General features: G+C 40.0%; 1 protein-coding gene across 1 annotated transcript in view; it reads right to left on the bottom strand.

The window, feature by feature from the left end:
* The window catches only part of cobl (cordon-bleu WH2 repeat protein), a 95,888-nt gene that overhangs the window by 35,368 nt on the left and 33,362 nt on the right, over window positions 1-27,158 (bottom strand). Inside the window, 6 exon segments of the mRNA XM_036590681.1 lie at window positions 10,378-10,551; window positions 16,843-16,917; window positions 18,055-18,146; window positions 19,868-19,912; window positions 20,602-20,830; window positions 25,278-25,488. Of these exon segments, the coding sequence (XP_036446574.1) occupies window positions 10,378-10,551; window positions 16,843-16,917; window positions 18,055-18,146; window positions 19,868-19,912; window positions 20,602-20,830; window positions 25,278-25,488 (826 nt within the window).

The following is a 27,158-nucleotide window of genomic DNA, read 5'->3' as shown; positions in this document are numbered from 1 at the left end:
AAGAGCTAATATGATTTGCAAGCCGTTTTGTTCTGTCTAATCTGTCCAGCCCTTGAACCTCCAAGTACTGGCGTACACGTGTTTTGCTAGTGTTTTGACATTTCAAACTCAGGAAAGACCTCCTGTCTCAGCTGGGAGGCTGAATGTGATAGTCAAACATGGACCACCTTCAGTTGTAGCTGTGATCCCTAAGGACCTCATCATTTTTTGATGGTTTAAGATCTTAATCAGTGGTGGACACAAGTACACAAATCCAGTACTTGAGTGAAAGTATAATTGTTCCTTTTATTTTATTACTTGAGTTAAAATGCAAACATATTTGTTTTAAAATGTACTAAGTATAAAATGTGAAAATATTGTGAGATTTTCCAGCAGTTCTCCTCTTATGTCTTCAATTCAGGAAATGGGTAAAATTTCACTCCCCATCCAAACTCTTAGGATATGGGGTATCTGATTTAAAAATACCCTGCACAAACTTACAGAATTTTCCTTCATTCTGAAAACTTCTCAGAGACATTTGGGCCTAGTTCTATGCTACAACTGGACATTCAGTATTTAGGGAGGGGATTTAGTGAAAGGTGTGCTATGATTGGTTTGATTTCTTTGTGAAAGTGCATCATGTACTTTTGGAGGTTATGGAAAGTCTAATATTTACTTTACAGTATCTTGTAGAAAGCTGTGGATTAAATAGTAGGATATTTTACATGAAATGTGGCATAGTGAAAAGTGAAAAGTCTCAAAAAACAGAAACACTTACTAAAGATGCTTGAAAAAAGTCATTATTGTACTTTGCTCTGTCCACCACTGGTCTTAATTTGTGTGTAGGCGCCACAAGGAGTATAAAGTATGCTTTCCATGTTCTCTGGTGGTCATTCAGAAGTTAAAGAACAATTGTAAGTACTTTACACTACAGTACACTTTAAAGTGTATTTTACAGTGTACAGTAAACAGTACACAGAGATCCTCAGGTCTCAGAGGTGCTTGTTCTCTAAAGTACAAATTAAGACCAAATACTTATAAATCAAACAGACGGGCATAAAGTTTGACACACTGTTCTGTTGCATTTCTATGAATAACAAATATATAGCATATAGTTTAGCCACAGCAATCTTTAATATAGCTTTTATTTCCTTTATTATCAATCTTCTAGGGTTCAGGCTACAGTTACCTTCACTGATGTGCAACAATTTGGGATTACAGATTATGTAGCACTGTCCAAGACCTCAATGGGCCTTCCTGAAAAACACTATGCACTCAAAACCATGTTGAAGCTGACATTTAATATGATCAGGAACTCTATTCTTTCCTTCCCGTTGGGTATGTGGCCAACATCAATTTTGAGGATGACCACAGAACGCACATGTCACAGCTGGGATCTGAAATTAAATCCAAAAGCCAGGACACAGCTCTGCACTGATAAGAAGAGCTTCTTTTAGTGGGAACGCCTCAAGGGCAAGGCACATGCATTGGATTCCGTTCTCATTCCATCTTGTGTTTTATTTCAGTAGACTTACACATCAAAGAACCCACACATGGCCCAAAAACAACACTCACACATCTATCCATAAGGACGTGTGTTTTGGCACCAAGAACCAGTTCCTTCATCCCTGAGAACACAGTGTTTTCATCTGAAGACACAGACAGAGCAAGTTGCTGTAAACAGTCTGTTCCATTCGTCTCATCTCACGTCGATGGTGTCGTGCTTCCTTGTTTTGCTCAGTTTATTTTTATCGAAATCCTCCAGGTCACCTTCCAAGCTCTGCTGTGCTACCAGATCGTTCCGTCAGAGATGCTTTTGAGGGGAAAGAAAGGGCGGTAGCTGACCACTTAGTGCCAACATTTCTACCAAATGCCCAACATGACCCCAAGAGCCAGAGGAGGAATAAAGTGTACCAGAGTAGTTTCGAAATGACTCATTCTCATTTAGCAAATCAAGACAGAGAGCCTTTATTTGGCCAGGACAAAAGTCAATGTCCTGTATGACTTTCAAATTAATGTACTGAGGCATGAATGTACATGAATGTACTATTTTCATGTAGTACAAACTACTACAATTAGTTAACAATCATTACTGATTAGTGAATGTGTTGTGATGCATTAGTGTTGTGTTGTTCATTTAAGAAAGACACAATGTCCTTTTGGACAAATTATGGTTTTCAGAGAACACTGTAAGAACACTGTATACTACTGTGCTAAAATGTCTACATTTTATTCTTACTGCATTTGAAACTCATAAATACATTTTGTATTTCTCTGTTATGTTAATCTAGGAAGATTAATCCCATTTTCTACATTTTTCAAATGTTTATGTGTTGGTGTCAGATATGCACATGGAAAATCTCAGGTATCTGCATTGGCCCACAATTCCCATATCGGTGTGTGCCTAATTTATCTAGCCAGTAAGCATTTATTTGCTCAGCAGCATTACTGTGGCTCATCATGAACACAACACACAGTAATATGCCACCATGTCAGTGTCACTGCAGTGCTGACAATAATCCACCCCCCAAACAACACCTGCTCTGTTGTGGTCCTGTAGTGGTCCTGACAGGGTAAACAGGGGCTAACAAAGTATGCAGAGAACACTGGTTCTACAGTCTGTAGAAAGTACAAAGTGCACCTCTATGGTAAGTGGATCTGACAAAATGGACAATGAGTGCAGATATAAGGAGGTGTACCTCCTTACACACACACACACACACACACACACACACACACACACACACACACGTTTAATACTTTTTGTTGGTAGTTACATAATTCCATATGTTTTTCATACTTTTGATGGAAATGCAAGTGTTAAACACCTGAGAAAAAGTTCTGCTTCCCCATGTCTGTATAGTCTGAGCAAGGCAAAAACTGCTGCTGGATCAGGAGGTCTTACGCTGAGGAGCTTGAAACACACGCCTCATTTAAGTGAGTTAATCTAAAGAGGATTGAGACCCACTGAAAATGCCTCTCATCAAGGTCATTAGTGTTTCTAAGAATCATGGAAAAAATAAAACCAGAACAGCTACTAAATGTCGCAGTGTATGTGGCAGTGGCATGGTGGTCAATGAAGAGCATTACATACATAAATGCTCCAAACAAGTGGAGACACTATGCTCATATAAAACAGGACAAGACGACTTATTTAAAATCTGGTGCCATTTGGCTAAAACAACAGAAGTAAAGAGTTATTATCACTTTGCTTTACAACTCCAGTGTAATTATGTGATTACATTCACATTCTGCATCAACAAAACTGAACCTGTGAAACAGGAAAGTCAGACACAATTACAAACAATGAAAAAAAAAGCATGCCAAAAATATAAAGGATGTTTTTTACTTTCCATAAAACACCATATGCACAATAACTTTTCATCAGATTCAACATGTCTTATTTACCATCAGGGCATAAAACGAATTAATTAATGTCAAGCAAAACTAATATTTAAATTTTGTATTCTTGTGTTTAAAACCCAGCATGACATTCCTAAAGTGGTTAGAACAAAAGTAGAACCATTTCTTTTACACAGGCTATAGGAAGACCTAATATCTTTATATTGGAAAGCTAATAGACCTGACAGCTGTAAAAATATTGCAGCATATAATTTGGAGACACTTTATTTGGACAGCCCACTGCAGATACTTTGTAGATGCTTATCTTGCATTTAACTTGTATTCAACTAAATATCAAAATATCTAAATATCCCTAACACTGTTGAGAATCAACTAAGTTTCAAGAGATAATCAGATGATAACAGTTTGTAATTTGAACATCTATAGATAATCTACTCAGGGTCAAATAAAGTGGGAGCCATAGGTTTTCCTGGGTGTTGTCATGATAGTAAACAGGCCTGGTTATCTCTCTAATGCATAGTTTAATGTAATTAGACTTATGCTGAGATAACATTTATAGTAAGGTAATTTATCTTTAAATTCACAGTAAATGAAGAATGCGATATTTGCTGCTGCACGAAAGACAAAGGAATTTCTGAATACATAAATCAAATTTGTTAAGTTGTGGGCTACACAGAAAGTTGAGAACAGAGAATATCAGCTAAACTTAGCATCTAAACCATCAAGCGTTCAAGGCTAAATACTGGACATTAAAAGTGTTTGCTGACTTGATGTGTGACATTTACTCCGACATTTTAACATAACCTATGTCAGCTGTTTCAGTGAGAAGGCATTGTACCTAATTAAGACCACTGACAATAATCTAGCAATTTAGAATTTTCAAGGATTTTATTATGTGTCTGTCTTCGGAAATAGGTAGAAAATAACTCTACAGCTCTATTACCTTACAACATAATTTACTCCATACTCGCTTTTACTGGTATCAAAGGCACATCTTTGGCCTTTTTTTCTGAAGCTTTAGATTCAACGTATGTCCATGTGAAACAGGCAAGCTTAGCAACAATTAAAGGGCTAATATTGCAAATAATGTCTTGATTTTTGTATCTACCATACAATGACAACACTCGCAGAAAACAAATCAAATTTCATTATCTTAAAAATATTTCTCCCCATTTGATTCATTAAGCTCATCATGGCCAGAATATCATGACTAAGTACCTGCATGGAATTAGAAAATAATGTCACTAACCTGTAAACAACACATCAAATTAATGTTTCTATTCTGGAACAGTTAAGGAGGATTTTTTGGTTCCCACTAAAATACCGTTCATTTACAGTTTTCATTTCTTGAACCTGCCTGGAGGCCTGCTTACAACAGAATTCACACTTTCAACCGAATGTCTTATTTCAATGAGCCACAAGAAATATATATATATAAAATTATGATAAAATCATATTTTTGTTATTGCTGGCAACAACCAGGGTAACGTTTTAGGGTTAATTCTACAGAAAATTTATTCTGATCTCTTTTATTTTATGACCATGCCAACTCCCTTGTGTTTTATGTAGTTGCTGTACTGTGCTGTCCTTTAGTGTGGGTTGTGGTACTGTAGTTTATCTTAATCTTTTCTTTTATCTCTTCTATTTTCTTTAATCTGTTGTACAGCACTTCGATTGCATTATTTGCTTTTAAACAAACTGTATAAATATATTTAACTTATCCTAACTTGACCACTGTTGAGTCATAAACAGCACCAAAATCTTCAATCATCAGAGGATGACATCAATTGCCAAAGCTGGTTGACCCTGATCTTATAATCACATAACCGATGTGTCATGATAGCCTGCTGTTCTAAAAAAGTCTAATTAATAGTCTTTGCAGCACGCGCAAGGATTTCGCAAGACCTGTGCTGAGCTCACTACGGGCTTCTTCCACGTCAAAAAGAAACAGGCTGACGCAAGATGATGACTTCTACTGACCTCTTAAACACCTTTGCTAATGCCAAATCCTCATACACACACACACACACACAGCTCAGGGATACAGGTTAGAGGTCAAACCTACGAGAGTCACACTGAGACCCACGTTCACACACGTTACATCACAACAGTGACTGAAATGTGACCGAAAACAAAGTTTGTCAAAGCAAAATTTGTCAGTTCAGAAGATGTCTTGTTTTGATTTGTGTAAACACTGGCAGGGCGGGGTCCTTACAGAGGATCAGTAAGTGAGGGGGTCTAAAATAAACCCGAGACCGAACATCACTCCAGCAGCAGCTGTCCTCATCTGACTGCACTCAGATTACACCAGGACATGGGGAGAGAGAGAGAGAGAGGGAGAGAGAGAGAGAGAGAGAGAGAGAGAGAGAGAGAGAGAAAGCAAGAGAGTAAGAGAGAGCATGCAAGAGAGAGAGAAAAGATAAAATAAGAGAGAGATACATTAATAGAGATAAAGAAAAAAGAAAGAAAGAAACATTTTGGTAGACAGATAGAGAGAGAGAGAGAAAAAGATTGAGAGAGAGAGAGAGAGAGAGAGAGAGAGAGAGAGAGAGAGAGAGAGAGAGAGAGAGAGAGAGAGAGTGGTGTGAGAGGGTGTATGAGAGAGAAAGAGCGAGAGATGTAACCTCATTTGACTTGACTCCAGGGTTCTTTAGAATGACAGAGTAGTTTAGAAAATGTGTGAAAGAGCTGCTTTTAGATTTCACTCTGAACACATGATCACATTTTGCGATAAAGAAAAGAACCAAATGCACAAAACACAGATTTGAACTGCAAAATTCGCATCATCAGACAGAATATTTGATTTGGTGGAACAGAACAGATCAAGTGATAGTGGTGCTGATGAATGGGTTCAGTTTTTTGACTGGATGGCTGGAATCATGTAGTACAGAGAAAAGGTCTGGAAGGTTTATAATGAAACAACAGCATCTGACCATGTGAGATGGTCACTGCCAGCAACATTGCTGGATCGAATGTCTGTTTTTACTGTCAGCTGCTCCGCATATATGCTGAAGAGTGCACACAAGCACACAGCACATGACTTAGCTCTGAATAAACATAAGCGGCTCTTTTCTCTCGGTCTCCCTCTCACACACACACACACACACACACACACACACACACACACATACACACACACACACAGGTGGATTAAATGAGGAATGATATGAAGCAGATTGTGAAAACACACTGTCATTAAAAACCTCATTCATCATTCATTCATTAGCCGAGAGAACACAGGCAATATGTTCTGTGTTTGAGATAATTCCACTAGGAATGCCTCAAGAAAATCAGAAATGCATTATTAAGAAAACACAATAGATAAAAAAAAGATAAACAGGTAAAATCTTATTGGCTGAAGCCACTTTCAAAGCCCCTGTAAATTATTCACATATGACCACACACATCAATTGAATCCTGTGCCAATGTGCTAAGTTAATCATTAAAATATTGTGCTGTTAAAGACTTTTAACTTTGTGTGTTTTTCCACTGCACAAAGTACCAGAACCTTCTGCACCAAAAAAATGGAACTATGCTTTTTCCACTGGCCAATGTTCCAGTGCCGTAGGTTGGTACCCATAGGATCTAATGGTTCTTTAGAGCATTTTCCTCTGTCTTTGCTAATACTTGCAGCTGATGCCAAAGATCATTTAGCTTTTTTTTTTATTCTTAAAGTCACTATGCACTATTACATCGCGAACACTAGGCAGGTGATGCTCTGTATCCTGGGAAGGCACCTGCGAGGAAGAAAACTCGATCTCCTCTGCCTTGAGGTCATATCCAGTCATTTCAAAAGGATTCAGAAGGAAACCCTGAAGACAAAATCTGGAGATGGAGTCACTAAGGCAAGTTTGATGTCATCAGCCTCACTCCGGCACCACCTGTGCTGACACTGGTGCCATGTTGTACTGCTGTTTGCCTTCCTCTTGGACTACAACAGTGCTGTGGAGAGGGGGAGCCTGCTGTCGAGCATCGGTTAGGTCTTCAGAAGCACTTGCTCAGGCTTATGCCCTGGAGAGGATACTCCAGCATGGCTTCTCAGTGCTGATACAACATGGGAAACAGCAGGTGACTGATGATTTGTCTCTGCACCAGGGGTTTCTTCCGACAGCGGAAGACATTTTGGATTTCACTGGGCAACTACCACCTGCCTTTATCTGTGACTGGTGGCTGCAAACAGGTGCTGCCTTGCCACAGCCCACTTGCCTCACTGGGTGTACAAGGCTCAGTGAATCACCAACAGGTGGATTGACATTACACCAAGCAGAACAAAGAAAAAAAACATCCAGCCATCAAGCTGGGCACTTAGAACATAAGGACAATGATTCCAAGTCTTATAGAAGACCTGGAGGACACGAGTGATGCTTGCAAGAAAGCAATTATCAAGAAAAAACTGAGTACACTGCAGATGGACACTGCTGTCCTCCAAGAAAGACTTTTCCTTTTTCTGCCATGCAAAGCCTCCAGAAGAGACTGCAAGAAAAAGTGCAGAGAGCAGAATAAACTCCTGCTGACTTTATCAGCAGAAAACGACTCTGAGTTCCTGGCTAAGATAGGCTGCCCCCAACTTGCTCAGTCCCACAGGGTCATTAAAAGGACCATCATGTATGATGGCTCCACATCCGAGCCCTTCAACACTCTCATCAGGGTGAAGCAGGGGTGTGTCCTGGCTCTAACACGTTCAGCAACTTTTTTTACAGGTTTGCTCAAATATGCGTTTAAAAGGGCATCTTTCTCCGCTAAAGATCAGACAGAAAACTTCAAATTGTCGAGACTCAGAGCGAAGACCAAAGTGCTCACGAAAGGCTTCAGATTTCCTTTTTGCTTTGCAGCTGTTGCCACTCACACCAAGCAGAAGATACAGTCACCCATGCTCTGCTTTGCTGATGCTTGCAAAGAGCTTGGCCTCAAGATCAGCTTGAAGAAAACACAGGTGATGGGCCAAGACACTGAGCCACTCATCACCATTCTCAACTACAAACAGGAAGTTGTGTGTACGGGCTCAAGGATCTCAAGCAACCTATAACTTAAAAGTGAGATCAGCAGGCACATTGGAAAAGCTGCTACAATGTTTGCAAGGATGACAAGCAGAACCTGGGCTGACAACAAACTCACTGAACAGGTATACACAGCCTGTGCCTTGAGCACCCTGTTCTATGCTAGTGAACAATGGTGCTCAAAACAAGAACTGGCGCCCAACACATTCCACGTGCGATGCCTCAGGATCATACTAGGCATCACATGGGAAGGTAAGGTCTCCAAAAGCACAGAGCTCGACAGGGCAGACAACACCTCCATGTTCACGCTCCTCAAAAAGAGGTGTATGTGCTGGCTCAGTGACGTCTCATCCATGGCAGATGACCGAAAACTGAAAGACCGTCTCTTTGGAGAGCTGCTGTCTGGAAAGAGACAAACAGGACGACCCCAGGTGCGTCTGCAAGCATGACCTTAAGGCCCTCTCCCTCAGCGTGAATTTCTGGCAGTCAATTGTCTCAGACAAGTGTGCCTGGAAGCAGTCTTGGAAGGTATAAGACCATCTTGATGGAAGAAGCAAAAGACAGGACAGATCGTGGGAAGCCCCGTGTCCATGATGCCACACTTATTTCTGTGTTCTGTTGCACACAGCACTGAAGGGACTCATTCCCCCTGGATCGATGGCCGTCTACTGCTATTTTTTTTAATTATTACAATGTAAAGAGCTCACTAAGATGACACAAATTTGCACTGCACAATTGCTGTGGCTTTGACTCAATAGAGGCTTGTGTAGTTTTTGTAGTATGAGTGGTTGCTAATTCTGTCAGAAGAGCACCAGAGAAGCATCCGATTTGGTCACAGGGACTGTGGACATCGACAACCTGACTTTAGCAAATAAACTACATGTGAAAACTGAATGTACCCCTGAGAAACAAGAACATACAGGCTCAAAATTAATTGAACACATCTAAATTCTTAAAGAAAAGTGTTTAATGCTTCAATGTATACAAAATAAGCACCATATTTCTACAGTCAAATATTCTTTTGGTAGAGCATCCAGTAGCAGCGTGTGACTAAAATAGGCCTGGGCATCAACACAGCTCGCTTCCAGCTTCACAAGGGCTAACCACAAGTGTAGTTCAGAGGTTTCCTGATAAAAACTAAATAGTTAATGTGAAAGTAAAACCAGAGGATGATGGTGAATCACAGCACGGTTTTGCAAGAGCATTATGTTCTTAAGAAGCAGAGCTGACACACACACACACACACACACACATACACACACACACATGCCTTTGCACTTCCAGTCAGAGTGTGATTACTCACTGCGCGCTTCCTGCAGTCCACACAAACTTGTATGAGCCTGTGTGTGGACGTGTCCTCATCTGAGGTGAATGATGGGGTGTGTGTGTGTGTGTGTGTGTGTGTGTGTGGTCACATCCCTAAAAAATAACGCATTGAATTTATGACACTACTATGTAGGTGCTGTCATTATAAGTTGATTAAACCTGATTACTAGTTTTTAAAAAGCCATTATATCTTACCTTCTTGATGAATCAGCTATGATTAGTTGGCAATTTGAGTCAAGACAAATTTTAGATTCTCTTACTGGTCTCTCCTACAGTAAGAAATAGAGTCTGATGGATATATACATTTATATGCAAATTTTTTCACACAGTGTTTGTGTTTTACAGTGCTGTACATATTTAAATGAACAATACAAATTCACTTTTTTTACTTTTGGCAATAATTGCACTGACATGATACACTACACTACACAACTATTAATACTTGTTGCAGGTACACGTATAAAATGTTTCAAATACGATACTAATATTCTATAGGGTTCAAATATTTGTGGAAAAGCTGTAAAAAAAAAAGTGCCCATATCACGGAACGCTGATTTTTGAATGATAATTATTAACATGACCAATTCCAAACCTTTGAACACCAGTGTATGTGTGTGAATCAGTGGTGAAAGACAACAGTGCTGGTGATCTATCACCTTAGAAGGCAATGCAGTACTATATCGTTTATGTGTGTGTGCTGTTCAGTGCTCACCTGTGAGGCCGGGACGGCTGTGTGTGTGTGAGCTGGAGGAGGTGGGGGAGCAGGAGCTCTGCGTTTTTTGGGCTCTGTTTTAGGAGACAGTCTGGACAGGTTCATGGCCGACTGAGACTGACCCAAAGTGTTGGGCCGCACCTCCACACACGGACCCCCAACCACCGACAGACCCTGAAAAAATAAACAGTTACACAACAGTTATACACAACACCAGACACACACATGCCACACAAGATCCCATAGTATTAGCCTACTGTGCCTCATGAACAACAAACAAACTAACCAGCAGAACCAGCCTTCACCGTGAAGATAACTGGCTTTAAACAGCTCTCAGCTGTTCATTATTAGAGTGAGACGAGGTGAAAAAGGGTCAGATGCATTGCTTTTGCACCGTTTACTGGATCTAACTTCAGGTTAGGCGCTTCCACCATGTTATGTCATGCAAATCGGACACATATCCAATCTAGGACCACAAATGAAAGTGTCTCGGATCTGATTACAAAAAATCTGATTGGGGTGACTTGAGCCTGGTAAAGTGGACGTAGCCTTAGAGGTCTGCAAAGCATGAAATCAAAGCCTGAACTCGACACATACATGCGGATTATTTACAGTGTGTCTATTGTGCTCATTGTACAAACTCAATTCCAAAAAAGTGTGGAAAGACAATATTTTATGTTTTACCTAACGACCTTCATTGTTTTTGTAAATATTAATGTTATTTTTACACTGTTGGCTTTTTTGCTGATGCATTTTTGGCAGTGGTGAGCCTCAACCCATCCATGCTCATAAAGGCCTACGTGTGATGCACTCATGCTTGGGTCTCTCACTGGTTTAAGATGGTTTTTAAACATGTCACAACATCCCTAGTCTTAAAATGTCCCTGTCTCAACTTTTTTGGAATGCGTTGCAGGCATCAGTTTCAGTATGAAGCCAAAGAAGTTGCAATGCATATCTTGTCTTTGTACTGCTTACAAATGCAGATTTATAAATCACTGCTTTCTGCATTCTGTTTTTATTTTACCTACTATCCCAACTTTTTATGGAATTAGGTTTGTAGTACAGGCAGGCCTATTTTCATGTCACAGAGTGGAGAATGCAAATTCATATCTGTGAATATGGATTATAGCAGGGATACATTGGAATTGTCATGAATGTTTACTGTAAAATAAACCAAATTAAGATCAAATAGGCCTACAACATACTGTAAAAGTCTAAGGTCATTTAAATGGTAATGAAAATGAGAAATTGTGATTAAAACCTTCCTTCCTTCTTTTAACTGCGCCGGTCAGCACAGACAGAGTGACCAAAAACGTCTCTACTACAGGTTTAATTCCACTTAAAAACACACAATCACGCTTCACAAGCTCTGTAGCTACAGTTTTTGAAATGATCACAAAAATGACCAGAAAAACGATCGTTCTCTGTTGTAAAGGACAGTAGATTTTGTAACACATACTGTAGACTACATACTGTAATAATTTTAGTGAGTTAATTATGTAAACTGTTTTATTTATTAGCAGCTCAGTTTTGCTCTATTGAAAGCAGATTATCAATACTAGGCGTTTTTTTCTTCATTACCTTGGAGGTTTTTTTGCGTTTACAATGTGAATTTAAATAATCTCTATATAATAATAATATCTATAAAATATAAGTTTTTATTAAAAATCTATGTAAAAAATGATTTTTTTGTTTTTTGGCAGAGTGAACTTTGCTATTGGTCACGAATTTTGATTTTAGTGCATCACTAGATTTTTAGGAATCATAGGCTGGTGAAAGGTCTGTTCCAGAACCCATGGCTACAGCTCTGAGGCCAGACCTGAGTGAATGAGGCATTCAGATCTCACATCACCATCTTATTTGACACATTATATTTATATAAAAGACAGAATTAAAACCCTGAACGGTGTATGTGTGTGTCTGTGTGTGCATGTGCGTGCTCCAGGTCACAGTGTTCTTTTCTGGCTCTCGATCCTGGCCGACTCTCTCCAGTATAAAGTTGCTTCTAGTCTTTCTATTTCTTAACCGAGCTCTCTCACAGAGAAACATCCCATCCACATCCGCACTGTGTGTGTGTGTGTGTGCAGAACCTCAGAGAACTGGCTGAACACTTATGAACACTGCTGTACACGCACGCCCTGCAGTCCTGGCCAAGAATGTCTGAGACGCGGCACTCAGACACACACAGCTCCATAGGAGAGGCTCTGTTTACTCAACAGCACTCCAGCCTGTTACCACCCTTAACATCTTCTTACCTCTCACACCACACTCTCTCATGATGCCACTTCATTGATAGCCTTGTACCATGTTTCATGTCGTCCCACCACTGAATGTTCTTTTTCTCTAAACTGTGGAACACATTTAACCCTTACAAGTCTGGAGTTAACACTGTCGTTTTGCTATACTGTTTAAGTGTAGACATATGTAATAGGATTATGTGACATTACGCCACAATATGCTTTTCTCAACATACTGTGGATATGATCAGTTCTTTTCATGTAAACAAATGACAAAAAACATAGTAAAAGTGTTTTTCTTTCTGGAAAACAAGAACGCATGCCCTTTTTAATTCAAATCATTATAAATCAATAATAAGAAAATGAAAAATCTCTTCTCCCACTTGAAAACACAAAGGCAGTATGCATTGAAAGTTTAGAATCTACACTTCTGTTCTACTCTAATTATTATGAGTTATGAGTGAGTAATTCATCTAAAAATACACACTTTTGTTTTCGCTGACAAGAACCAACATTCTAAAAATTTGAAGTAGGTACACATAATATATACATAGGGCACAAGACGAGGACATGTACACACATACTCTGTCTCTTGCTCTCGGAACGGAATGTTCAAAGGAGGAACTGCAACGGCGGGTTATGTAATAGAGGAAAAAAGGCAAAAAAAACCCCCGTTTTTGGCTTGGTGCGCTCGTAGGCTGCACCTTAACGTGTGTAATTAGAGGGAGGCGGCTTCTGCGACGGCTTGGCCTGAGTGTGTATAAGCACACTGACGCGACTGGCAGAGGACAGCGGCTGGAGAAGATGCAGGACGTGCACGTTAAGCATGAATTATGGTCACTAAAGTAGCTAGGGTGCATGTGTGTATGTGCGTGAGTGGATGTATTCAGGAGTGTGATTTTGACTTGACTTTATGAAGAATAGGTGGAGACTGTCTGTACAATCTAGATGTGCCTGAATTAGAGGGAGAGTCTGTGTGTGTGTGTGTGTGTGTGTGTGCGTGTGTGTGTGTGTGTGCGTGTGTGTGTGTGTGCGTGTGCTGTAGGGGATGATATTTTGGTCGGACTTCGTCTGCAGGAGAAACTTCTAAAGAGTAGACATATACTGTAGCGGTGAGCCTAGAGCTGTTTGGGCAGTTCTAAAAAACACCTGCAAAAGTCTACACACACTAAACAGCCATTTTCAACTCAAATATAAACGCTAAATGATAAAAATCAACAAATATGAAAAAAGCATGAATATATATGTAGCTTCTCCTTGCTGGTCAACAGTTGGAGACTGAAGCGCATCTGGTACTGAGGTTATGTATGGGGAGATGCCTTTTCAAACTCTGTCAAGCACCTTTTTTTTCATTTTTGCTTATGGAGAAACGCACACCTTGACTAAAAAGCACTCTTCTAACCTGCGCAACGTGCTTCACGTTTTAAGCTGCACACAAATTGAAAAAAATGTGCCAAGCATCTCACATCATCACAGCTGACCAATCAATATCCAGGATGCCTTCAAACAAACATTTCCTTTAAACAAATATTTACTGCCCACATAAGTCTAAATTAAATTTTCCCAGGTTCCTACACTTCTGGGATAGTACTGCATAGGGGTGGGAATCTCTAGGCACCTCATGATTCGATTCGATTACGATTCAGAGGGCTGCGATGTGATTATAAAACGATTATCGATGCATCTTTTTTTTTCTGTACAGCGTTTCTATTTTCTCACTGTCTGAGGACTTTTACTACTTGGTCACTGTGTCATCTTCGAGACAGGACGTGTGCAACATAGCGCGAAAGCGCTGTTTCGCAACGTGCAGACTGCAGCGATGCATTATTCGCATTTATAAGCAGCGCAGTTGGTTTCCTGGTACGTTAAATCTGCAACGAGAGCCTGTCAAACACTAAAAAGTTGCGAAGATGAAGTCGCTTCTCTTTCGAATTTTCCTGTTCCACCTTAAATTGTGCCGCATTTACATTGCAACGGAAAATTTGAACGAGAAGCTGGAGAATGAGCACCCTCATAAAACAGTCAAACGATGAGAGACATTTTAGAAGAAACTATTGAACTTTTGAGGAAAAGTTTCCTGAGGGAAAGGGGAGGAAAGCGGCTATAGCTGAAGCTTAAAGCAGAGCAAAGTAAATCTGCGTTTCGTTTATACTGTTTAGCCTAAACTAGGACATTAATATATACTGGACATTAAATGTTGTGGCTCCCAAGCTAGTTTGATTTTTGTTGAAAGGACAAAATGGCTCTTCTTAACATTTGTGTTGTGACTCCTGACCTAACCTGGCTTTAATGCAGAGGGAGCCGGTCGGATTTCTTGCTCATCCAGTTGTGTTTTTGTTGTGTGCCACTACAGACTGTCTGGGCGCTGCACTTCCGCACTTCCAAGTTCCGCCCTTTATGTTCCGTCAACATTACGTTATAAAACGATTTTTGACATTTGTGAATCGATTCAGAATCGTTCATGTCCGCATCGCGATGCGTCTAAGAAACGATTTTTCCCGCACCCCTAGTACTGCATGTCTGTATCTCAATTACACACACACACACACACACACACACACACACTCACATATATATATATATATATGCACGTTACTACGTTACTTCTTCTTAAGCATCAAATGCGGCACTCCTCACTTTTAAAAAGGCATCGTTTGAACATCCTCTTAACTGTCCTCCAGGCCTTCATCAGTGGTCAGTTTCTGACCATACAGCTGCTTTGAGTGTTTTGAGTGAAGGATGATTCTCACCTTAGCAGTGACACTGACGTGTAAAAACTCCAACAACGCACACACAAACATACCACTAGCATGTCAGTTACTGCTGTGTTGAGAATGATCCACTATTCAAATAATATTTGCTCAACGGCAGTCCTGTGGTCTGAAGCTGATGAATGGGGTAGAGGGTGACTGATAAATTGCATTTTTGATTGTAGACCTGTATAGTGAACCTATAAGGTAGATGGAGCTCATAAAGTGGTCAGTAAGTGGACATTTAAGGTAGAAGTTTCTGATAAAGTGGGCAGGGAGAGTATAGTGCAGTGTAGAGTATGCACTACCAGCTCAGATAATCACAATGTATTAGCACACACAACTTTCCATGCAGGGGTCTTCTACACCCATACTAAACAAAAAAACTGGTCGGTGAGTGGAAGCACAAGGTTTAAGGCTAATAATGGCTAATGACGTTCACAGTAGGTCACGATGTTTTAACACTTTAAAAAGTTTGTCAACGTGGACTATGGAGATGGAAATCACCAGTTATATTTTACAAACTTTTCTTCATGCTTCCAAGAAGAAAGACTGTATACTGTAATTTTAGAAAAAGCATTAATGCATAAATTTAGAGTCATGTGACAGATTTCCCTCACGTGCCTCTTACACAAAACTAGTTTGAAATCTTTGAACCTTCAGGCAGGGAACTTTTCGATCACTATGTGATTGCTTTGTTTCTACTGCCACCTAGTGGCACTGAGAGTTTAACAAACAGTGAAGTTTCACTATTCCTTCAGGCAAGCATTGCTGCTGTCACTATCAAACAAGCGAAAGAATATTCAAAGAATCTCAAGTTCAAGTCTAAATCAGGCCATCAGAGCTTATTTTACCTGTCAAGCTTGTCTGCAAAAATTCCAGACTGACAGGTAGCAACATCTCCCATACACAAACATTTAAATAATCCAGATTCAAACTCAATCAATGTATAAGGGAGAGCAGGGCACAATGCAACAGGGTCATTTTTTTAGTTAAAAATCTCTTTTAGACATTTGAGAATTTCCCAGAAATCAGATTTCTCAAGATTCACCATGAATCTCTTTTTAGTAACTCTTCTTTCTGATTACTGAGTCGGGTGTATGAGAATTCACACTACTTTGTTCGTCACCCTCTGCAGGCTGTAATACAGCACTGATGGTAAACAATGAAAGTTCATGCCCCCAGCAATTGTAAACTAGCCTCTAAGTTTACATTTCATCTGTAGTAGAGATGTGTAGGCAGCTTATACAAAAATAATATTTATTATATTGTAACAAATATTTGTTTAATTATTTAGCAAATAAAATGTGCTAGGTTGGAACCTGCTCTCCCTCACTGCTGAAAATATACTATTTGTTTTTAAAATGAACTATTTGATTTTTTTGATTTGATTAGAAGCGGCAGGGCAGAGACAGGGAGAGATGGTGAAATGTGTTGTGTGTTAGTAAAAGGACAGAGACACAGGGGTTAGTACTTACATTCTCGTAAGTGTCTGTATTTTGCATAACACTATCATCAAGATCATCCATGTCCTCAGAGCTCAGATCCTCGGTCTGAAACAGGGATGGGAAGACTAGCACGAGGCATCTACACACACCAAGCAGTTAGGGGTGCTAGAAACTACATTCTTGACTTCCTACCAAACGGTGTAGAAATAATGGGGGGCATTTTTTTCTTTAAAACAGCGATGGGCGATATGCCAAAAATATATCATGACACCAAGACATTTTCACAATGCACAAAACATGAGATCTGGTAAGATTTTTATTCATTATTTCACATACTACATAGCAATAATCCAGTTAATCTGGACTAATTATGCTTTCTTTGTGTACACCTTGCATTAACATGTGTTTTGTGCCTAAATTATATCAGGTTATACTTTGGACGGACTCTATTTACACTTTTCACTAAAATGCACTGACTAGATGAGATTTGATTTTACTCTACCTGTGTAAAAAGCACAAACACATACACTATTTCCATTTTACTTTTGTTTAAAAAGCCAGGCGTGGACACCTTCATCAGCCCAGAGTGACGGAGGGCTCTTGGTTTGGGGAACTCCAGCCTCGCATAGTCTCAATTTTTTGTTTCCTTGTTTATCCTCTCACCTGCTAGTCAGCAATCAGCATATGTATTTCCATTCACATAACTGTATACGGTTAACACTTGTATATGTTTACACTTATGTTAAATGTGGTGAAGATCTATCTCTGACCACCTCTGAATGTGGTCTGAGTGATCTGATCGTAATCCCACCACAGTGCATCCTGGCTGTGTTTCCACCTGGCTTTTCACGAGGTCAAGTACAATGTGAATGTGATCCAGTCAACAAAAAAGCATGTTGATGCAAGGTGTAAACCGGGCCTATATAAGCAAATTGGTCAGTGTTCTGTGAGTACTGATGAAATCCATTATATTCTCAGAAAATGTATAGTGACATTACTGGGATAGTGACAACATATTACATTGCCCACTCCCTACTTTAAAATGGTGTCATAGCGAGAATGTCAAATAATATGAAAATCTTTTACAGCAGAAGTGAGTGTGCATGGCCCCCACTATTCCTTCAGTTTATAGCTTATTTTCTTCACTAAAACTAAGATTTATGATTAAGTATATACATCTAAAAGCTTACAAGTTGGAGGCAAACGCTATTTTCAGCAAGTGCTCATGGTAGCGTCCTTTACCTTAGATTTCCTCCTGCTAATCTTGAAGAACCCCAGAAGGCCCTTCTTCTCCACTCCGCTGGCACTCTGAGTGTTGGAGCGCAGAGACTCTGCTGGAAAACAAACAAAACATAAAATGTGGCCTATGCAAAAGTTATGGCACATTTAATATGTGTTTTTTTTTTGGAACCCAACAAATAAATTAAAACTGTGTTCTAAAATGTACAGAAAAAGGCATGTTTAGTTTGTTTCCTGCAGAAGATTTTTCAAATTATTTTAACTTAAAAAAATCAGCAAAATGTAATTTGACCAGGGATGTTTAAACTTAGAACTTAAATGTACCAAATCACTCAGAGTACCTTTAAAACAATATTTAAACACAAAGCACAGCACAAGTGGATAAGTCATAAGTACACACAGAACACATACCTATACCTGATCATGTACTTTAACAGAAACACAGCCACTACCTTCTTTATCAGAAGCTCCTTCCTTGTAGCTCCGCCTTACTGGTGTACAGTTAAAGACTTCATCTGTTAATGCACAATCTGCATTTGATATTCTCCAGTTCTTCATTAAAGGTCAGTTTCTGACAACAGAGCTGCTGTTGGCTGGATATTTTGGGTGTTGGACCATTCTACACTTACCAGTGACACTGACTCCAGTAACATCACTGTTTCTGATAACAGCTACCATACCACTAGGTCACCAGGTCAGTGTCACTGTTGTGATGAGAATGATCCATTACCCAAACAGTGACACACTACTCATACTGTGCTGCTTAGTGGGCAGATAAACAACTCTCTGTGTAGTATTAGGTGGAGGAGCCTTTATTTCTTAAATGCTTTTCAAGCTAGGTAGCAAGGCTTCCAACTAGTCTATATTTTATGCTCTCTCCCACCTCCTCACACCCTTATAAAATTCCCTCAAGGTTTCGTTAAAGACCAGACAGGACACTTCTGCTCTCACAGCACACAGGAAATCACAGAGGCTTAATTCTCCCAGTAGATGGAGCTACTTTTCTATGTTACTACAAAGTCTTTGTAGCAACAGATGAATGACACAACATAAACTACACTGCAAGACTTTAAAGCAAAACCTGTTCATCAGCTGTTTAGTATGACAACGTACGAGCAAAACAATAGCAATATTTAATCACCTGAGACGAATAATCAAAATAGTATATGTGTAAGTCTTACAGCTTGTTAGTAACAATTCAAGCACGTTCCATAAGCAGCACTGAGCAGACAGGACACTGTGAAAGGAATAGGCCAACATTTTTCCTCAAAAACATACTCCATTCCAGTTTTCAGAGTTCTTTTGATGAACTCTACTACGCCGCTAAATAATGACAGAATGTTCTCCAGCAGTTTTGCTGTTATTTGTATCTAATGTTAAGACTTGGTAAAGTAGAGATCATCTGCAATCTTGTAATTTCCCTTGGGACCATTTCATTGCTCTTCGCTCATTTCTATGTGCTAACACTTTCCTTCGCACACAGGTAACGGAGCCTGGTGTTGGCAGAACATTATCAAGCTGAAAGGTAAATAATGAACTCATGCTACAATCATTCTGTGAATATGTTAAAATACCTGAGGATGTAGTGTTGAACTGCTTTGCCTGGATGCATTTCTATGCTCTGCAGTAGCCTGCTGAACGTCATTTTTATCTTGTAACTTATTTTAAAAGCATTTCACAACATGATTAAACTTACGCATGTTGTGTATTTTGAGGAAAAACAGTGGACTAATCTTTTAAGACAAAGACTACAAATCACTATGCAAGAAGCAGCAGCTACGATGACTTAACACCAGCAGCTACTTGAGAGCAGTACCTGAGTAGTTAAGGACAGGAGCCGAAGCCATTTTAGGTTGGAGAACTGGAAACAAATGACACCAGTGGGACATTTAGTGCTCAAAGCAGAGGCAAGAGAGCGCTAGATATTCACAGAATCATCCCTGGAGCTCAAACAACTGCAGGAAAGGGTCAACGACCCAGAGAGTGATAGTCACTCTGCATGCCTCCAAGAGTTCAAACCCCTGTTCATGCAGATTCAGGCTCCCTCGCAATTGCGAGAGTGCAGAGTCTGCAAACAGATGTGTTGACTCTGAAGACAGAGGCAGTCGTGATATTTACAGTTATAAGGCCTGCAAAACAACTGTATGGATTAAACTGTGTATTGTAAGTTAAGAGAAAACTCTTTACTTTTCAGGCTCATGGACTGAATGCTATCAGTGCAAAACCAAGCCTGAAATTCCAGTTATCTCTGACCTGCTATCGAAGGAATGGTGGAATAGCTCTAAATGAATGGGCAACAGCTCAAACAATGTTAATCTTCAAAATTTTTTCATCAATAATAACCAAACACAAAGCTCCCTAATGCCAGAGATAAAGCCTTACAGATACTCTTTCTAGGCCGATTTAAACAGCTACTGTATGTGCCTTATCTGCAAAGAAAAAGGGAAACATCTTTGGCAATCAAAAGACAGCCTCTCCAAAACTGCTGACCTTGCTGGCCTGGCTGTGTTGCCTGGGTGTATGTAAGCTCCAGGGTGTATGTATTTTTACCCAGCGTCTGGTCCAGCACATAGAGTTCACGGATGTCCAGGTCAGAGAGGGACTTGCGCAAGTCCAGCTCGTGGTTGCTAACACTGTCCCGGAGCAGCAGCACGTGGGCTGGGTCAAACTCACACTTCTGGCAGATGACTGGCACAAGGTTCTGCAGTGGCACCAGGGGGTTAACCCTCACCACCGCCTTCTGACCACGGTGAAAGTTCACCACCAGGCGCACAGTCTTCTGCAGAGGAGAACATGAAACAGAGAGTGAGAGAGGGTGAGGGAGAAAGTGAGAGAGATGAGACAGAGCGTTTTAGGTTATGAAGTCTATAGCACCCAAAGAAACGCATGCATTCACAACTGATAAAATGCAAACAGGGCTGGAAAAAAGAGGAGGAAAATGACTACATGCACTTTGTCGAACAATATTATGTAGGAATAGCTTCTTCCAACAGACTGTTGCCAGACCGCTTAAAACAGTAGTTCAGCCAAAATATCTAATTTATACAATTATCCCTAACCCAAAGCCAAGACACTTTGGCTTCATTAGTCTTGCACTGGAGCTACGAGGCTAATTTGGCAAACAAGTAATGGAAGCGTATACCCCACCAGTCTGTATCATGTAAACTGCCACGGCTGTAATTAGCACTACAAGGCACAGGCCTCAGTAGTTTTATAAGGTTTTATTTCAGACAATTTGGATTTGATTAAGAAACAGCATAACAGCACACGCCACTGTCTAGGTGCAGTAGTTAATCAGTTCATGCTACAATCCCTATAGTTAGCTATATTAGCGATCAAATGAGAATTTGCTGCTACTTATGCAACGAGCATAAGAAAGTCCACTGTTAACTAGCCTTTTGACAGCATAGTATCATGTATAGTAAAGGCTACATTATGTCTTGTTAACTGTATGAGAAGTCTTCTATCCTTGCAGTTATCTACAGTTTGGTAGAGGCAGCCTATTTTATGTTTAATCTGTGCTTTTTCAGTAATTAGTGAGGACTAAGAAGCAAGAGAGAGTAAACCACACTGATTAGTAAAAAATAATTAAGGTCAATAAAATAAAAAATAATCGGTTAGATTATATTAGAATCGATTAGTTATGTATTTTCAGCTGAAAGTAAGTTTATGGACATTTATGGAAGAATGGAGGGATAGCAAATAAACAAATAAAAGCAAAAGGTATATAATAAAAGAAATGTGTAAAAAGGGAGCAATGAATTTATGAAAACTGGCAGATTAGAAATTGGCAGTTCATATTATATTCATATTTGGCAGGTAGTTTATTCACTATGTCAAGTTTTGGGCAAAACAGACCTGACTAAAATGGTTCTCAGCCATGGCCCTGTAAACTCCATGTCTTAACACTTGTCTTAAACTGTGCAGAGTTGTTAAGCAATCTCAAAGGTGGTTTCTGACACTGTATGACACTGATATCTACAGAAAAGATGGTAGCTGATGGTTATAAGCTTTATTTGCTTGTTAGCTACACTAGCCCCACAGGTCCACTGCAAAAGTAATGAAGTAAACTTTGGATGCCAAACAAGTCTTGGACGACACACTACATTTGAGGTAAGGGGGAAACTGTATAAATTAAATTTTTTGCTGGATCAGGGGCAAACAGCACATGTGCTCACTGCACAGCATTAGCTGCTCTGCTAGCACCATCCAAAAGGTCCGTCTTACTCTCTTCATACATTCTAGGTATAAAATAACTGTTTGTTATGTGTTACCTGTTTTCTCTGTTGTGCGCATTCATGTTCTATCTGCATTTTGCATATATGTAAAAGGGAAAAGCTCTATGTCATCTTCCTTATATACTGAATTGAATTACAAAGTTAAGTTTCATTTGGTTTCTGCAGTGTGCGGCAGATGTTTGCATAATCATGCAGGCGTAGGTCTGAGGACTGCAATAAGAAAAACAGTTTACTGAGCCGGAGATGTTTTCTTAATACTACACAATCACTGACTACACTGTTTTACAAGGTCAGACACTGCTGATTATCATCTTTATTTCTGAGCTTTGAACCACTGATTACTAAAAGGTGTACCCACTGTTTCCGTCAACAGTTTCACTGTGTGAGAACATGGCATTCATGCACCCACCTACACTTTTGTGGCAGAAGGTGTCAGACATGATGTGCCTGACCACACACTCACAGACAAACAAATACAATTCCATGAAAAACTATTTGCCCATTCTTGATTTTTGCATATTTGTTGGTGTCAGATACCCACAGAACAATGTCACTTAAGACAAAGATAATTCAAATGATCATTTCATTTGTTGAAGGAAAAATAGTTCTGCAACATCTAATCACCCATGAGCAAAAAAAACTGCCCCCTAATGTGAATAAGTGGTTGTGTCACTTTTAGCCACAGCTGAAACCAAACGCTTCCTGTAACTTGAGGTCAGTCTTCCACATCGCTGTGGAGGAATTCTGGTCCATTTTTCTTCGCAGGTTTTCTTTAAGCCACACTGGAGGACTTTCCCGCCACAGCATCACAATGGAGTTGAAGACAGGGCTTTGAGAAGGCTACTCTGTTTTTTTCTTTTGAGCCATTCAGAGATGCTCTTGCTCGCTGTCTTGCTGCACAACCCAAATGCGCTCGAACTTCAGCTCATGCACTGATAACCTGACCTTCTCCTGAAGGATTTTCTGGTAGAGAGCAGAAGTCTACACTACTTTTCATAATAGTGATTGAGAGCTTGAAGTTACTTTTTCCTCTGCAGGATAAACTCAAAGTACTTCATTTTAACTTCTGACAAACTAATTTCATGAAATATGCAAACCTTGAGCTTTTAGTGTGCACACGTCACAATGAAATCCTTTGTTCACAGTCCAGATTGTGTCTCCTAACATCCTAACATTACTGTTGGTATGACAACTGCAGAGGTCAAAGACCTGCCAGGAGCTACTCGCTGTGGCCAAAGGTCAGTGGGAGAGAGAGGAGGAGTTGGCCAGGCCACAGAGAAAAAAAGGGAGAGGGATAGCAATAATGCATGGTAACTAAAGGTACGCTTCACATTAAAAATTCACCACACATCAGGAGGAGGAGGGAAGAACACTCGAGAGAGAGAGAGAGAGAGAGAGGGAGGGAGAGACAGAGAGAAAGAGAGAGAGAGAGAGGTAGAGAGAGAGAGAGAGAGAGAGAGAGAGGGACACTCGAGAAGAGCTGGCATCCGCTTCAGCCAAGGCACTGTACCTTAGCTCGAGTCTTTTTAGGAGCCACTGGCTCCTCCTGCTGCCTCAGGCCAGAGAGCAGAGATGGGGTTAAAGACAACAGCGCACAGAGAGGGATTCAGGGGTCCAACACAACAAACCACCAGGGGAACACAAGTTAAAGCTTGCAAAGGAACTGAATGCTAACAAACTAATAAAAACTACTGAGTAATACACATTTTTAACTGTATTGATACAAAAGAAATTATGTTTAACTGAATGGGATTCTTATTACATGAGGAGGGGGGGGTAATGTAATTTTCACTGGTGTTTCTTAGTGATTTTAGTCCCTTCCGAATGTGCCACATCAGTGATTTTTATGGACAGTGTGCTCCTGTGTTGGTAAGATTCCAACGCCTTTTACCTTAAATAAAACGAATCATAGAAATAACCCCAGGCTATACTGATGCCATCGCAATCACGATGTTGGTAAAATTGCTGACATACCCTGTGGAAAAGGAGTCTCTTCAGTATCTAGGCACTTAAAAAAGTGTTTACTTGTGTTGTCTGAGGCTAAAATCAATCCGATATGCTCTTTTCTGTAGTAAAGGCAGAGTGAAAACAGAGTAGCCACTCCCATCTCTGTCATTTGTAAAAAGATTTTTTAATCCCATGTTTATTGGCATTACTCCTCCTCCCCATGGAAAACAAATCCCATCTGACTAGTGTTTTAGGAGACTTGAATGTTTACTGTCATGTTGCCATACTGCTTAAATGTAATCGCATCCCAAATTACACAGACAATGACAAAAACATGTAAAGGGTGGGTTTTCTTTCTGCAAAACAAGACTGTACTTGCAATGAAAAATAAAGATAAAAAGATAGAATCTGTTCTCCTTACAAACCAAATGTTATTGATTCAAAATTAAAAATGTACACATTTGACAGAAGTTCTCCAATTGTTTCAATGAGCTACGAGCAAGAAATGAAACCACAACATGCTTTTTTATCGCTAAATTCAAAAGCAGCTACTAAGGGTTTGGCAGCGTTGCGGGAATATAACATTTGAAATAAGTATCAATCAAGCGGAAATTGTGAATTAAAAACAAAAATCAGGAGTGCTGCATATTATTTATTATAATATATAATATTATTTCTGAGAATGCTGGCAGGCTACACTGAAAGCCACTCTGTACTGGTGCTATGAGAAAAACTGCTTCGTTTTGAGTTAACCAATTAATAAATGTATAACAATGGTAAAAATATTCTACACAAGTAACAAGCAGCATTTAGGCTTGTTCACTGGAGTTAGAAACAGTCTCTGTGCTTTATCAGCAGACTTAACAAAGCGTCACCTTATCCGGTCAGTAAAAGCTGTCAGTAGCAGGATCACATATCAGCACGGACTGTCATCAAGGAACAGGATGTGATTACTCTCAAAGTTTCAAAGATAATACAAGGAGAATGTGCACAAAAGAGGACCTTAGTGATATTCTAGCAGCACATGAAAAAGCCCCTCACCTCTGGCACTTTAGGAGGTGGTTTCCTGACCACTCGCTCTTCGGCTACTCTCTCCTTGATCAGAGCACAGGACACATCCAGAGTGCCCAGCAAGGCATTGGGCTTGAAGGCCACGGACTGTGCTTCAGGTGACAGCAGCTCCAGAGTGTGATACGCCGGGTTCAGGTGGTACTGACTGCACAAATCCACCAGCAGGTCCATCAGAGCTTTCCTGCAGAGAGAGAGAGAGAAAGAGAGAGAGAGAGAGAGAGAGAGAGAGAGAGAGAGAGAGAGAGGGAGAGAGGGAGGAGAAGAGGGATAGAGTTACTAGGTCTTTAGGACCAATAGAAAGACGTGTAATTACAATGTGATGCAAAAGCTACTGAGAGAGTGATAGAGAGAGAGAGAGAGAGAGAGAGAGAGAGAGTAAAAAAATGGTGGTTTAGCATGTAGAGCTGTCACAATCTCACTCCAGAATTCACTACACAATCTGACCCCTCACTCCAGCATTCCTCATGTCTCTCAGTTTTAGCGTTATGTTATGCAACAACATAATTACAGTCATAATTTTACTCCTACTCCTATTAACTTCATTGAGCGTCAGTAGCTTTCAATACCAACCTTTTTTAAAACTACTTTTTTAATGAAGCAGTGGATGGATTTCCATGGCCATTTCCATTAATCGGTTCATTATGGCTTTGATTAATGGATTAGTGCGGCCGGTTGTCTGCCGATAACTAAATATTTCATGTCATACACAATGTTTCCACTCATCTGCGATAAAATGCACAGTTACGGTGACATAAGATCTGCAACGAGAGACTGTCAAACACTACAAAGTTGCGAAGATGAAGTCAGTTTCTCTTTTGAATTTTCCCATTCCACCTTAAATGGTGCCGCAGGTGAAACGGAAAAATTCAAACAAGAAGCTGGAGAATTAAAAGCAACTTCAGCCTTGTAAAACAGTCGAACGTTGAGAGACATTTTACAAGAAACTGATCTACTTTTGAGGAAAAGTTTTCTGGCGGACATGGGAGGAAAGCGGCTACAGCTAAAGCAGAGCAGCGTAAGTCTGCGTTTCGTTTATATTGTTTAGTCTATTCTAGGACATTATCACATACTGAGACAGACTGGACATTGAATATTGTGGCTCCCATGGTGGTTTGATTTATGTGGATAGGACAAAATGGCTCTTCTTATCATTTGTGTTGTGACTCCTGACCTAACCTAGCTTTTAATGCAGAGGGAGCCGGTCGGATTTCTTGCTCATCCAGTTGTGTTTTCTGTTATGTGCCGCCACAGACTGTCCGGGTGCTGTGCTTCTGCACTTCCAAGTTCTGCCTTTTGCGTTCCGTCAACATTACGTTATAAATTAAATATTTCAAAAATCGATTTTTGACATTTGTGAATCGATTCAGAATCGTTCATGTCCGCATCGCATTGCATCTAAGAATCGCTTTTTCCCCCCACCCCTACCGTGGATAAAGAAAAGTAGGCTACACTTTTAAAAAATTATACATATCTGTGTGGAAGAGTAGGTCTGTGTGCTTTGGTAACAGTGGTATAGTTTAGCCATGCAGTTTAGACCAAAATGCAGCTCATCCCTTCAGTCCACTGTATTTATTTTTGCAAAACCAACACAGAGCTCAGTGAAGCACAGACAACACCACACTGTTTTTTGACTACAGTATTACTGCGGTTTACTCATTTACCGCCATGAATGTGTTTTCTCTAGATCCTTACACAACAGTTTTATGACATGCACAGCCAAGTTCTACCACACTTATCTCTTAACAGACATTCTTACCTGAGTTCTACCACACTTATCTCTTAACAGACATTCTTACCTGAGTTCTACCACACTTATCTCTTAACAGACAAATGAGCAAATGCAGGATTAAT

The sequence above is a fragment of the Colossoma macropomum genome, unplaced genomic scaffold (genome assembly GCF_904425465.1).
Source record: "Colossoma macropomum unplaced genomic scaffold, Colossoma_macropomum, whole genome shotgun sequence".
Classification (NCBI taxonomy): Eukaryota; Metazoa; Chordata; class Actinopteri; order Characiformes; family Serrasalmidae; genus Colossoma; species Colossoma macropomum.
This window is presented reverse-complemented; position numbering and strand designations above follow the sequence as displayed.